The 15,926-nt window shown below is 46.2% G+C and overlaps 1 protein-coding gene across 4 annotated transcripts in view; it reads right to left on the bottom strand.

Annotated features, from left to right (window-relative positions):
• The window catches only part of LOC142568471 (solute carrier family 53 member 1), a 345,150-nt gene extending 330,073 nt beyond the window's left edge, over positions 1-15,077 (bottom strand). For 3 of the 4 annotated variants that reach the window (XM_075678395.1, XM_075678398.1, XM_075678396.1), the window contains exon 1: positions 14,809-15,076. In XM_075678395.1, coding sequence (XP_075534510.1) covers positions 14,809-14,877 — 69 coding nt within the window. In that variant the 5' untranslated portion in view covers positions 14,878-15,076. Of the gene's footprint in view, positions 1-14,808 lie in introns of all 4 variants that reach the window. The other variant, XM_075678397.1, reaches the window with a different exon arrangement.
• Between the last annotated feature and the right edge of the window lie 849 nt (positions 15,078-15,926).

The following is a 15,926-nucleotide window of genomic DNA, read 5'->3' as shown; positions in this document are numbered from 1 at the left end:
GCCAAGAACTTGCCAATGTGGGCCTTCCGTCCATCTGCTCCGCCAGCCGTCCTGACTTTGCTTCGTCTGCTGCCTCTGCCCCTGTTCACCGGAGCCAATACGGTCCATATCCGAGCTATCGCAACCCGGCCGAATGGCGCACACATGACGATAGACGCATCTGCTTTAACTGTGGACGTGTGGGCCACATCTCTCGCCACTGTCGAAGTTCCTGGCCATCCCACTCTCAACCAAGCTTTCCCGCCTACCGCCGCTCCCCACTGAATCCTCGCCCGCCATCCCTCTCCACCGAGGTTGAAGACGCTCCTGACAACACTCGAGCCACCGCGACCAGCGGCTCGCCATCACCACATAGTCGCCGCTCCTGTTCGCCCCAGCTGCGTCGCTCTCCATCTCCAGCTTACCGTCGCCGCTATCCGACGGGAAACTAACTGGGGCAGCTCCTGGAGGTTGCGCTGCTCTAGAACCCCGGCCTGAAATTCCTCTGCTGACCCTGCCTACTAATCGGAACCTTCTGGACGTGGACGTGGATGGTTTGCCCGTTACAGCACTCATCGACACTGGAGCCCAAATTTCCATCATGAGTGCGGAGCTTCAAACGTGCTTGAAGAAAGTACTGACTCCTGCTCCGACTCTACTGCTCCAGGTCGCCGACGGTGGAACTCCGGCTGTACTTGGAATGTGTACTGCTCATGTCAGTGTCGCCGGTCGCCACACGTCAGTTTTGTTTAGCGTACTCGAACGTTGCCCTCACAATATTATCCTCGGACTCGACTTTTTGGCCGCCCATTCTGCTCTGATTGACTGTTCCGCCGGCGTTGTACAACTTGACCTACCACTACCTGTCCCCGTTGACCTTCCTGCTCATGCTCCAACTCAGCTTTGTTCCGCGAATTTTGTACGCCTGCCATCTCTTGCAGCAACCTGCATCCCTGTCTTAGCCTGCCCACCTGTACCTGACAGAGACTATATCCTTACTCCCGCGACTTCAGTCCTACTTTCTCACAATGTCTCCTTCCCGCACACTATCGTTTCTGTTGCGGACAATCAGACATGTCTTCCCATCCGAAATTTCAGACAGTGCCCACAAGTACTTCCTCGGGGCATGTCTCTAGCCACGTTGCCACCGACGCACGAGTGCCACATTTCCGCTCTATCTGGTGCACCGTCTTCGACCAATGCTCATTCTGCGCCTTCTGCATCAGCCCCGACCGACGACTTTACAAAGATGATTGCACCAGACCTCTCAACCCAACAAGCCGCAGAGCTCCGTGGCCTGCTCGAGTCCTACTCCGACATTTTCGACCTGAACAATCGCCCTTTGTGTCAAACTACGGTCGTGAAGCATCATATAAATACCGGTGACGCAGCACCTGTTCACCGACGCCCATACCGGGTGTCGCTTTCTGAGCAACAAGTTATCCAGAGCGAGGGTGACAAGATGCTTGCCAAAGGGATTATTGAACACTCTTCCAGTCCGTGGGCGTCCCCTGTTGTTCTCGTCAAAAAGAAGGATAACAGCTGGCGATGCTGCGTTGACCTTCGTCATCTAAACACGATCACCAAGAAAGATGTATATCCACTTCCCCGCATCAACGATGCTCTGGATTGTCTCCACGGTGCCACTTATTTTTTATCTATAGACCTTCGCTCTGGATATTGGCAAATTGCCATGGTTGAAATGGACTGTGAAAAGACCGCATTTGTCACACCAGACGGCCTATATCAGTCCTGGGTAATGCCTTTTGGCTCGTGCAATGCCCCGGCGACCTTTGAACGGATGATGGACATGCTCTTACGTGGTTTGAAATGGTCCATCTGTTTGTGCTACTTGGATGACGTCATCGTATTCTCTTCAACTTTTGTGACGCATCTTGAAAGACTTTCATCTGTTCTTTCTGTTTTTTGCACTACTGGCTTACAGCTCAACTCGTCCAAGTGCCACTTCGGTCACCGCCAAATAACCATGCTCGGACACCTCGTCGATTTGTCAGGCATTCGCCCCGACCCCGCTAAAGTTCATGCTGTGCAGAATTTCCCCGTACCAACTTGTGCCAAAGATGTTCGCAGCTTTATTGGCCTTTGCTCGTACTTCCGCAGGTTTGTGGAAAATTTTGCCAATGTTGCCCGTCCCCTGACTGACTTCCTGAAGAAAGACGTTCCTTTCTGTTGGGGCTCTGAACAGGCGTCTGCTTTCTCGCAGCTCATCACGCTGCTCACCACACCTGTTCTTGCCCATTTTGATGCCTCCGCTTTGACAGAAATCCACACTGACGCCAGTGGCTACGGCATCGGCGCAGTTTTAGCTCAACGCCAATGTAGGCACGACCGTGTCATCGCCTACGCCAGCCGCCTCCTCTCTCCCGCAGAGCGCAATTACTCGATTACTGAGCACGAGTGTCTCGCCTTCATTTGGGCGGTGGGCAAGTTCTGACCCTACATATATGGTCGACCATTTACAGTTACAACCGACCACCACGCCCTTTGTTGGCTTTCCTCCCTCAAGGATCCCACCGGACGCCTCTGTCGCTGGGCCCTACGGCTACAGGAATACACATACACTGTGGTCTATAAGTCGGGTCGTCTACATCAGGACGCCGACTGCCTGTCTCGTCATCCCGTTGATGTACCGGACGGTTTAGTGGATGTCGTACTGATCTGCGTTCTTTCACTCTCTGCCTTGCAAGACATTGGCGCTGAACAACGACACGATGAGTCGTTCTGCCCCATTATCGAACGCCTGCTCTCTGATCCGTCTGATCCATCCCTTCACATGTTCGTACTACAAAATGGCATCCTGTTCCACCGCAACACGCACCCCGACGGGCCCGAGCTCCTAACCATCATTCCGTCTCATCTGCGACAGGTTGTACTGCAGCAACTGCACGACGTTCCCACCGCTGGACACCTTGGCGTCACGCGGACCTATGACCGAATTCGGCGACGGTTTTTCTGGCCCCATCTCAACCGCTCCGTCCGGCGCTATGTTGCCGCGTGTGAGTCGTGTCAACGCCGGAAAAGACCAGCTGTGCCTCCCGCCGGACTGCTGCAGCCTTTGGATATACCGGCCGACCCTTTTTTTTCACGTTGGCATTGATCTTCTCGGACCATTCCCTATATAAATGAGGGAAATACGTGGATTGCTGTGGCTACGGACTATACAACTCGCTATGCCATTACTAGAGCCCTACCGACCAGCTGTGCCACAGACATCGCTGATTTCTTGCTTGACGACGTTATCTTGCATCACGGTGCACCTCGTTAACTTCTCACCGATCATGGCAGATACTTTCTTGCCAAAGTCATAGACGACCTACTTCGATCATGTGCTACTAAACACAAACTTACTATCGCTTACCATCCTCAAACTAACGGTCTTACCGAACGCCTTAACCGCACATTAACTGACATGTTAGCAATGTATGTTTCCTCCAATCATCGCGACTGGGACATTGCTCTACTATTTGTCACGTTCGCCGACAATTCCTCGCACCACGACACAGCTGGATATTCACCCTTCTATCTCCTCTTTGGCCGTGAGCCGACTTTGCCTTTCGAGACTCTCCTTTCGACCACACTCGACTCGCCGACAGAGTACACTCGGGATGTCATAGCCACAGCGACCCAAGCACGCCAGATTGCCCGCATTTGTCTTTCTGCTTCACAGACACGCCAGAAGTGCCATTAAGACCAGCGCCATCACAACATGCACTACGAACCAGGTGCTCTTGTGCTAGTTTGGTATCCAACTCGGCGTGTTGGTATTTCGGAGAAATTCCTCTCGCGGTACTATGGCCCTTTCCGCATCCTTCACCAGGTGACCCCTGTCACATATGAAGTGTCTCCGCTGGATGCCACAGTGCCTTCACCTCTCTCTGACATCATCCACGTCAGCCGCCTCAAACCCTACCTTTCTCAGACCGAAGAGCTGCACCAATAAGGTGCTTTTTCCGACGGGGGTGATGTCACAGCCGGTAATGTGGGAAAAGGAGGACGATGATGGTGGCCTTGGAGACGACGAAGAAGAGTGTAGGATTATCGCTGCTCTACGCTTGCTGGCTCAGCCATTAAAAGCCATCTGTAAATAGACGCATGCTTCTTCCTTCCCGTAACAATATCTTACTCCTTCCAGACTGGTTTGAACAAGCGAGTTCCTGCATGTATTAAAATAATTGCTTTGTTTCAACACATTCTTTTATTGTTACTATAGTAACAGTAACCTTGAAGTGAAGATTCTCTGCAGCACTCATTTCTTCTAACCATCATACCTTGCTGGTGAAGCAGTGCACTGACACGGCGAAGACATGCAAGAGTGAATGATACTTGCTAATGTGTGTCTTCACCGTGTCCGTGCGCTGCTTCACCAGAAAAGGTATGATGATTAATCACCAACTAGCCCAACTTTCCACATTACTGATCTTCTAACCAATGTTACTTGCTTAGGTACTTGATTACTTTGAAAAATGCGTCATGGAACCCCATGAAATCATGTAGCCTTTCCATCATCTGCCACGCCCATTCGTATATCTGCCCTTTATGCAGCCATAAAATAGGCAATGGAGAGAATTTGTGTGCATCATGGCCCAAAATCAGCACCAACCCATCTGTTCAGTCCAGTTTATTTTCCTTAAAGACCCCCTATTTCAGGGGTATTACATAAGGGGTGGGTACAAGATTCAAATTTACACTCGTTCCAGTAACATAAGCGCGCATGTATATATATAGATACATAGTATACACATTCAAGTATACGCACACATGTATACACACATATTAACACCTACAAATGTACACATACGTACACGCATGTAAATACAAACAACATATATAAGGAAAAATCAAGTGCAACGTAGTTGGAGATGGTCAGTGACCTGTTGTAAAAATACGGATTGGCAGATTATATTGATAATGGCAGGGCGGAGGCCGTTCCAGTCTGCCGCCATATGAAGAAAAACGAGGCTAAATATGTTGATGCTTGTGAACGTGGTCATGAAACCTGCTGCGAGTGGCTTGTCCGGTATGATATATGCGCTGCGGGCATGATATAGGGTGCTTGATGAAGGGTAGGATTGTAAAAGAATTTGTGGTAAAGACAGAGGGAAGCGATGCATCGACGTAAAACGAGGTCTGGAGGCCCAGATAGTAATTTCAGTGACGTGACGCTGATGTCATATGAGTATGCTGAATGGATGAATTGAGCGGTGTGGTTTTGTACAGCTTCAAGAGCGTCAATGAGATATGCTTGATGCGGATTCCAGACTGCTGAGTCGTATTCTAGTTTCGGTCGTACAAGTGATGTGTAGGCAAGTAATTTTACGTGATTTGGGGCTTTCTGCAAATGATGTTTTAAGAAACCTAAGTTTTGTCAGAAGCAGAAATGATGGTAAGCACATGCGTACACCAGTTGAGGTCGTCTGACACAGTGACACCGAGGTACTTATAGGTGTCAGTTGATTCTAGAGCCAAATGATTGTGTACGCAAACGTCCGAGGATTATGGCTGCGGGTGAACGACATTCTTTTGTATTTGTTGTCGTTTAATGTCATTAACCAAGTGGTACACCATTCTGAAATATTAGCAAGGTCACTTTGTAGGGTTACCTGATCCGAGTGTTAAGTACGGCGCGGTAGATAACACAGTCATCCGCGAACATGCGTATATTACGGGATACATGCAAAGTTAAGTCGTTGATATAGGTTAAGAATAGGAGCGGCCCAAGAACCGATCCCTGGGGGACGCCTGACGTTACTGGAACCGGATTGGATAGGTGGTTATTTATAACAGTAAGAAATTCTGTAATCCATGTTAAGACAGTAGGATGTAAATTTAGCTGGGAGAGTTTCGTAAGTTATCGTTGGTGAGGCACTTTATCAAACACTTTAGCATAATCAAGAAAGATCGCGTCAGTCTGTACATCACCATCCAGGTTAGTGTGGGTGTCATGCAGAAAAACTGCAAGCTGTGTTTCACATGACAACCCCATGGGGAAGCCATGTTGTGAAGGATGAAAAACATGATTACTGTCAAGAAAATTTATTACGTGGGAGTAGACCACATGCTCCATGATTCCACAGGGGACGCTTGTTAGAGAGATAGGGCAGTAATGAAGTGGGGAATTTCTGCTACCTGACTTGAAAACCGGAACGACCTTCCCTATCCTTCAGTCGTCTGGAATAATTCCTGAAGAAAGCGACTGTGAAAAAATTAGGGTGAGATAAAGTGAGAGGTTGTGTTTGGTGTTTTTCAAGATTTTGGTATTAATTTCGTCCATTCCAGCAAGATGACAATTTAATATTTTCTATTATGGATCAAATTCCATTTTCACAGAAATTGATCCCTGACATGTCACAATCAAAGTCAAGCAAAGGTAAACAGGAGGGTGCGGTCACCTCACCAGAGAAGACTGTAGCGAACGTGGTGTTGAACAAGTTCACACAATCCACATCTGTAATCCTTTCATTCAGATCACTGGTGAATACTGTTTCTCGTGGTTCGTCGTCTTTCAATGTTTTCCAAAACTGTTTGGGATTAATTGGGCAATTCTAAGTGGTAAAATGAGTGCTTTGCTTGATGTAGAGCAGAAAGGTAGTTTTTATCTGCTTCGTAATATTTCTCCCGTGCATTTGGTTGATCTGTAAACTTTGCAACCCGGAATAGGTGTTTCTTTTTATTTTCAAGCTTTTTTAATGTTTTCGTAAACCATGGTTTGTGACGACTGGCTCTGAAACTTACAAATTCATCTGTCACTTCCTTCAGCTTTTCTTTAAAGCGTGTCCAATTGGTGGTGAAAAGAGATGATCCCTTTCTATTGCCTCCCGGTCTTGTCTAGTAGTCTGCCCAATCCTTTAGGCTGGAAACAGCACTACATTTAACCAACCCACCCAACAGCTTTATGCTTGCTTACCTCAGAGGCCATTATGTGCATGACATCTCTCCACTGCCTGGTGTGCACAACAGGTCGGCACAGAAGGCAAAGGGAACGTGTTATATGTGAAGCAGTAGTTTGTAATTGACAATAATCTACAAGTGTTCAGTTCTACAGTGTTTCCTTAAGCCTCTTCAAAGAGCTTTTCCTACAGTGCATTCCCTGTATACACGTCGTGCAGTCATATGCACACTGCTTAACCAAGGTACCTGAGGAGGAGGTAAGAGGTATGGCATGTGCAAGTCCCTGTACAGCTGGTGCATGTGAAGTGTTTGTTTCAAGCCAGAAAAACACCCATGCACCTACTTCTTTTTCATTCTTTTCTTTTTTTGTAAAAAGCTGAAAAGCAAGGTAACACCCTCCCCACAACAGAAAGCTGAGTTAGTTGGTAAGGATTCATTATGCAAAAAAGAAGTAGGGAGTGCAGACAGGACACAAGAGTAGAGAAGTGGACAACACGAATGCGAACTATCAACTGAAGGGAGCACAGAGGCGAAAAAAGAAAGACCCAAAACTCATCTGCGCATGCTCAGGAATGGTAACACCACGTGTCAGTCGGGTACACGTGCCGGTCTACGTGAGAGATAACTGTTAAGGCACTTAATCTCTTCCTTATGTAAATTAATCGAAGGCTGACTCACGCACGCACTTCCACCATTATAGATATGCTATGCCTCTACCATAAGACGCGTATCTTCATTCTTATGCCTATACAATATTACGCATTCATCTAACTTTGGCGTGCAGTTACAATCTCGGCAATGTAGTGAAAGATTAGAAGGCGATCCACCGGTTAACAACCTTTTATGTTCCATTAGCCTCTGATTGATACACCGTCCCGTTTGCCCTACGTAGAACTGGCCACAGCTAAGGGGAATTTTATAAACCACACCCATACGACAGTCAGTAAAAGTGTTGTTCTTATTGTGCTTCACTGGACAAATATCTGTTCGCTTTTTGCCTTTTACCCGCTCCTTTTTATTCTGTACGGCAGTGCATATCTTACCTAGCTTATTGGGAGCAGTGAAAGCAACATTAACATCATATCTACTTGCAACTTTTTTAAGCCTGTGCGACACTGAATGAATATACGGGATAGCCACTACTCTTTTTTTGCTATTACTGCTTTTTGTAATCACGTCCGTTCCTCTCGAAACCGACTTCTTTAGGCGCTCAGCCACAGTGGCCACCGCTACACTAGGATAACCTGCTTCTAATAGGCGCCGGACCTGCGCATTAAAACTGGCGCTCATTTTGTGCATGCAGGATCTGGTGAGAGAAGACTTAAGGCATGACATGGTAATTCCGTTTTTTACTAATTTAGAGTGCTTGGATTGAAAGTTTAGCAACGGCTTCGAAGATCTTGGGGAGTACTGCCAACAATCATGATTTTGTTCGAAGTTCAAGGAAATGTCAAGAAACTGAATTACGCGTCGCTGAGGAAATTCCGATGTAGTGGAAATTCCACTACATTGTTTTTAAACATTTGTCACGGCCTTCCTACCCCTCCCTTCCCTCCCATGGAACCATGCTATTCTGAAGAAACACTTTGCTCTCCTTGTTTTTCACAGGCAAACACATCATCATCATCATCAGCCTGGTTACGCCCACTGCCGTAGGTGAGTACTGGTAAGACACAGCTATTATATACTTTTCTCTTCAGGGATAACGGCAACCTGCTGTTCATGATTTGGGAATGCCTGCCAAACGCACTCCAGCCCATTCTTATTCTTCTGATTATTTCCGTCTCATGATCCGGATCCGCCGTCACTACCTGCCCTAAGTAGATGTATTCCCTTACGACTTCCAGTGCCTCGCTGCCTATTGTAAATTGCTGTTCTCTCCCGAGACTGTTAAGCATTACTTTAGTTTTCTGCATATTAATTTTTAGACCCACTCTTCTGCTTTGCCTCTCCAGGTCAGTGAGCATGCATTGCAATTGGTCCCCTGAGTTACTAAGCAAGGCAATATCATCAGCGAATCGCAAGTTACTAAGGTATTCTCCATTAACTTTTATCCCCAATTCTTCCCAATCCAGGTCTCTGAATACCTCCTGTAAACACGCTGTGAATAGCATTGGAGATATCGTATCTCCCTGCCTGACGCCTTTCTTTATTGGGATTTTGTGGCTTGCTTTATGGAGGACTACGGTGGCTGTGGAGCCGCTATAGATATCTTCCAGTATTTTTACATATGGCTCATCTACACCCTGATTCCGTAATGCCTCCATGACTGCTGAGGTTTCGACTGAATCAAACGCTTTCTCGTAATCAATGAAAGCTATATATAAGGGTTGGTTATATTCTGCACATTTCTCTATCACTTGATTGATAGTGTGAATATGGTCTATTATTGAGTAGCCTTTACGGAATCCTGCCTGGTCCTTTGGTTGACAGAAGTTGACAGAAGGTTGACAGGCAAACACAAATGTATGCATATACACAGGATCTATGGCTAACAGTCCTCACTATTACATGGAAGTGCACCCCTACTTTGCTGAACCGTAAATGTTCACGGCCTTTGCATTTTTCCTTTTTAACCTCAAAATAAATTACTATGTCAAAATGTAATACTAGAAACAATATTTGCACAGTGCCACGTTGACGGTATTTGAAGTGATACAATGCACGAAGCCAGTGAGATCACCCCATCACAAGCCCCATTCTCCATAGAATGAATGCAAAGAGGGGAATCACTTTAATCGGCATGGATTTGGTATCTTTAAAATGCCGTTACATATTACATGACTTCGGCAGAGCACTTGGAATGAACATTTAATGTTAACATAACAATAATAACAATCACTGCACTGCGGCAATTCTTGCAAGGTGATTCCCAGACAGCCACCATTCACGTCATTTGAAAAGCATGTAGTTTTTGCCTTAATTTGATAGTTTCTTAAGGATCTGATATAAACTATAAGTGTTTACAATATTCTTGATGCACTCATTACTGATGGTACCATGATAGCAGTAAATACTTTTCCAATTGCCCTTAGGGATATATACCAAAGCTGACATGAGATGTAAAACTTAAAGGCCAGCTGCTGGATTACAAAGTGAACTGACAAAAACACTCCTCGTATGTAATGAAGTTTTCTTACAAACATTACCAATAACGACACACACACACACACACGTGCACACACACACACACGTGCACACACACACGTGCACACACGCAAAAAAAACACAAATAGGTTAAAGTTAACCTCAAAGTGTCCTCAAACAAAGCAGTGCACATTCATAAGACACCATAAAAGATCATGAGGCTAACTACATCACATCAAGGTAACTGAGCAGTCATTTTCAGCTGAGAAACACAAATGTTCAGTTGCCTTTCAATACTAATTTGAATGAACGACACCGGAGTTTTACATTCAAATCATCATCATCATCATCATCCTGGCTATGCCCACTGCAGGGCAAAGGCCTCTCCCATACTTCTCCAACAACCCCGGTCATGTACTAACTGTGGCCATGCCGTCCCTGCAAACTTCTTAATCTCATCCGTCCACCTAACTTTCTGCCGCCCCCTGCTACGCTTCCCTTCCCTTGGGATCCAGTCCGTAACCCTTAATGACCATCGGTTATCTTCCCTCCTCATTACATGTCCTGCCTATGCCCCCCATTTATTTTTCTTGATTTCAACTAAGATGTCATTAACTCGCGTTTGTTCCCACACCCAATCTGTGCTTTTGTTATCCCTTAAGGTTACACTCATCATTCTTCTTTCCACCAGCTCGTTGCGTCATCCTCAATTTAAGTAGAACCCTTTTCATAAGCCTCCAGGTTTCTACCCTGTAGGTGAGTACTGGTAAGACACAGCTGTTATACACTTTTCTCTTAATGGATAATGGCAACCTGCTGTTCATGATCTCAGAATGTCTGCCAAACGCACCCCAGCCCATTCTTATACTTCTGGTTATTTCAGTCTCATGATCTGAATGCGTGGTCACTACCTGTCCTAAGTAGATGTACTCCCTTACCCCTTCCAGTGCCTCGCTACCTATCATAAACTGCTGTTTTCTTCCGAGACTGTTAAACATTACTTTCGTTTCCTGCAGATTAATTTTTAGACGCACCCTTCTGCTTTGCCTCTCCAAGTCAGTGAGCATGCATTGCAATTGGTCCCCTGAGGTACTAAGCAAGGCAATATCATTAGCGAATCGCAAGTTACTAAGGTATTCTCCATTAACTCTTATCGCCAATTCTTCCCAACCAAGGTCTCTGAATACCTCTTGTAAACACGCTGTGAATAGCATATGAGAGATCGTATCTCCCTGCCTGACGCCCTTCTTTATTGGGATTTTGCTGCTTTCTTCATGGAGGACTACAGTGGCTGTGGCGCTGCTATAGATATCTTTCAGTATTTTTACATACGGCTCATTTACACCCTGATTCCGTAATGCCTGCATGACTGCCGAGGTTTCGACTGAATCAAATGCTTTCTTGTAATCAATGAAAGCTATATATAAGGGTTGGTTATATTCCGTACATTTCTCTATTACCTGATTGATAGTGTGAATACGGTCTATTGTTGAGTAGCCTTTACGAAATCCTGCCTGGTTCTTTGGTCGACAGAAGTCTAAGGTGTTCCTGATTCTAATTGCGACTATCTTAGTAAATACTTTTTAGGCAACGGACAGTAAGCTGATCGGTCTATAATTTTTCAAGTGTTTGGCGTCCCCTTTCTTATGGATTAAGATTATGTTGCCAGTCTTCCCAGGTTCCTACCCCCTGTGCAGCGCGGTTGAGGTGTCCTCTGCTGAGAGACAGTTACTGCGCTGCACTTTACCCCAACCTTTCCTTCCCATATTCTAGAATCTCCTTCTCTCTCTTCCCAGGTTCCGGTACGCTCGAGCTCATGAGGCATTGCATATGCAGGGTGGCCAGTTTTTCTAGAACAATCTGCCCACCATCCTTCAACAAATCTGCTGTTACTAAATAGGGCACATAATTTTGTAAAAGACGGCTTGATACAAAGAAAGCTCCTGATCACAAACTGCACTATTCATACAGCAAATAAAGAAAAACGGGAAAAACACATAGCTTCTATTTTATTACTTATCAACGAGCTCAGCCACAGCTTCGTCATAACTACTGGAAGTACCAACTAGCCTGTGCAAGTGATCAGGGATGCGATTTTCATAGCGATTACTTTTTCCCGATACTAAATGCCCTTTGGTACTTTCACATGAATGAGGGGTCAAGCAATGCTCTGCCTCAGGCAGAGCGCCAAATGCAGCCAATCATTAACGCGAAAAGGAATTAGCATTGAAAAAGGCGTCGCTATAAAAATAGCGGCCGAGAATAGATGTGAACTGAAAGAAAAAGAATAATTACACTGGACAAGTGCACAAATATAAGCTGAACGGCTACACTTATGGCAATTCCTTTGGTACAGCTCTCCGACATTAAATTATGTTCAATTTATGTAATTGAACTGCAACATGACTTACAACAGCAGAATATCAATCTGACCCTCACACCTCAATGGGTCTCTTTTCTACTGGACAAGGGTGGCAAACACATGGCATGCCACTGCTATGCAAGAAATTTTTTTTATCTTGTGTATACATGATGTTACAAAGCATTTGACCTCAAGGCTGATGATTTCCAACTTGTCCAAATGTCAGCCATACTAAGAAAGGAACCCTTACATGAGACAACTCATGCAAATTACACACATATAAACACACACACAAAAAATCTAATACATTTAGTAGGTGAGTCTGCTAATGGCACCCCGTATGACCCCCCTAACAAGTATGAGCTCCAAGTGGGTTCAGCAAACACAATCTCTCTCAAATGTGCTTAAGATGATGGCAAATCATTTCGTTCAAATGGCCATTTCGAAAGCACCTTCTCCTGCAACAGTGTCAATGTAGGGCTAAATGTGTTATGTTAGTTCCCTTCATATTACAAGCATGTAGGTCAGTGAAACATTCCAGACAGTACTAGCAATATAAATACTTACTAAAATGCTGACATATTTCCCTGTCTAGCCGCACTGCTCCGAGCTACACCAATAAATTCAACTTGGAGCAGTAACAAAGCTTAAGCAAAGCACCCAAAGTATGTACAGCTGAAGTTAATAATAAGCTGTGAGGTTTAATGTCCTGAACTCTTCGTTAGCAAATAACAATGTAGTGGAGAGCTTTGGATTATAGATAGGGGTGGCTGTGCCTTTAAACATAAATGTTCGGAGCCAACTTGATGCGTGCTGCAGGCACACAACTTGGTCGGCCTAAACTGCTAGAACGGACAGCTTTGCAATGGTTGTGATCGCAAAGCTTCCTTCATCTAAGTGCAAGTTCCTTTCTACAAATTTATGGGTTTTAGACATCGTGCAGAGACACTTAGCCATGTGCTTGTTCCAGTGAGAATGTTGCATGGCAACTACCAACTTTACATAATTTTCCAGAGCTGCATTAAACTGCACGTGACTCGCAACTACTGTAGCATATCAACCTGGTCCTCGCACACCGTTAGGATGAAAGAGCTCACTGCTCTTTGATAGAATATTTAGAACGGACGAGGCTGGTAAAGTTAGCGGCTAGGCACTCTGTGGACTGATGGCGAGTCACTAGCCGTAAACAGTTCCACAATGACGCTCGACATCGCCGCGCCAAAGCATAGCAACAGCGGCGGAGTGTCGTAAGCGCGAAAAAAACTAAAAAACAATCATTCGACCAAGCGCGCCAAGCGCTACGCACGCTTCCAAAGCTGCAACAGAGCTGCGCCGGCGAGCGCGTACAGCGTGGCGAAACCTTCCTTAATGCACTCCGGTTCCAGCTAGCGGCAGCGATCAATCATGGCAAGAGTAACAACCTCCACAAGCGAGGCGCGAGAAGGAATTTGCGTTTCCTTTTATCCACTTGGTCCTGACACCCGTCGACGGTCGCACTTCAACCGACGTACAATGAAAGGAGCAGCAGGGCGCTTGAATGCGAGTACAGTAGCTAGCTGGACGAGTCGGTATATCTTCATAACTATTACACACAGCGCGCACTAAAAAACACGGACGAAGAATAGACGAACACGAGCGCTATGCGACCTCGGAGCTCAGGCCGCGAGAGAATCGCGCGGTCAGAAAAAGAGGACGTCGGCAAGGCTCCCAGAGTGACGACGTCACTGTAGTCCGTTGTCGAGATGACTTTCACTGCGAGTGCACTGTGTTTTCCCGTTAAGAAGCGCGTTGCCTAAAGTGTGACTCAAGGTCCCGAGGTGCACTTAACTTGCCCGCTTGACAGGGGTATAACACGGGTCAAGAAACTGGCTACACGCGGTGCTAGCGAAATTCGCACGAGTTCTCAATCATAACGCGCTGCTACATGTGCCTCAACGTAAACAAAGACCCGGGATTTCGATGTTAACCCAGTTGTCGCGCTCGAACGAACGTGGCTAAGCGAGCGCTAATTAACCAAACTGTCAAAGCGAAGAGCTCCGGCCCATTCAGAATGGACACGAACGCTTGACAAGGCAGCGATCCCGTGCAAGAGGTTTCAGGTTGGCAACTCCGTGCGGTATCGCCAAATTAGCGCTACCCGACAAACGGCACATTTGTCAGAGTTCCGCAGACAGAACTCGGACCAGTGTGCCAGCGCTATAATTATACGCGCTGTGAGTGTCAAGCATTACAGTGTCCACCTCTATTTTCGTGTAGACTTCCAATGCACCAAGCGTTCGAAAAAACGCGCCTCGAAGTCTCATGGCGACAAGCGACGGACCTGTCTGCAACAAGAGCTTCGGAGGCGGCAAAGCTCGGACACGCGACGCGAACAGGAAGAGTGCGCGCGAGAGTAACGGATAAGCGTACTTGAACGCTTCTCCAACCACACTGCAACAGCGAGGCGCCAGTACGCGCACCGTTTCTCTCACCTCGTACAATATGTACTGCTTGCGCCACTCGGGCGTGATGTGCGCGGCCAAATGTTCAGTGAATTTCATCTTGCTTCTCGGACCAGGAAGGGTAACGCAGTGATGGGGTTGGCTGCGGACGCTGCGACTTCCACTGTGGCACGAATGTCGCCGTCTCACGGCGTAGAGAACGCGACCCCACGGCGCACAGCACCTGCATTTGAGCCGCTAAAGAAAGCGGCCATGTTGGTGCTTCAGCTGTTTTTCATCCCGCACCGAATGGAATGCGCTGGCTTTCTACACCACTTGTACCTGCACAAAAAAGATGTTTTATAACTTATTGGCCATTTTGTTCTAAAATTACTTATTTATGTATAGGTTTGTTGCTTTTCGGTAAGATCAGCTTTGATTATGTAAAACAAAAACAAAAAAAACATGCGCGGGAAAATTAAACATGATCGCGACGATTCACGTCGAGATGTGCTCGCTGCATGCTGCTGGTAAACGTACAACACCACGAACAAAAGCAAAGTCCTGTTGTTGTCTCAATTTCGACCAAAATTATGCTAGATCTCAATAAAAATTTAATTACATTACCATTTACCAGAGTATCAAATAGGCACAGGTCTGCGCACTCGCTCACACTCATTGCAAAGGCGTGAGTACGAGTGAGTGCGTGAGTGTGAGCGGAGGTGAGCGCCAGTGAGTGTGAGTGTAGATGAGTGCGTGTGTAAGTGAGTGCCAGTGAATGTGAGCGGAGGTGAGTGCCAGTGAGCGTGAGTGGATAACACTCGACGTCCTGAAGGCGTCCTCAAAAGGTACAAGCGTCCTCGTCCTTTCTGCGTCGTTCTGAAGATGTCCTGAGGACATCAGTTACAAGATTATCCTAGAATTCTCCTCAAATTGACGTGTTCAGGATAACAAATCTGTGAATCAGTTGGAAAGCTGCTAGTTCTGAAATAAATGCTGTTTAAGTGTAGATTACGAGATACAATTAAAAATAGCTGGCTATGCATAAAAGTTATGAAGTTACGATGATAACCTAATCATGACGTTTTGCCTAAACTGAAAGAACATCGGCATAAGTCGTCAATTAAATTTTGGTAAATGAGCTATTTTCCTTAGCCGTCTCCCTTACG

The sequence above is a fragment of the Dermacentor variabilis genome, unplaced genomic scaffold (genome assembly GCF_050947875.1).
Source record: "Dermacentor variabilis isolate Ectoservices unplaced genomic scaffold, ASM5094787v1 scaffold_19, whole genome shotgun sequence".
Lineage (NCBI taxonomy): Eukaryota > Metazoa > Arthropoda > Arachnida > Ixodida > Ixodidae > Dermacentor > Dermacentor variabilis.
This window is presented reverse-complemented; position numbering and strand designations above follow the sequence as displayed.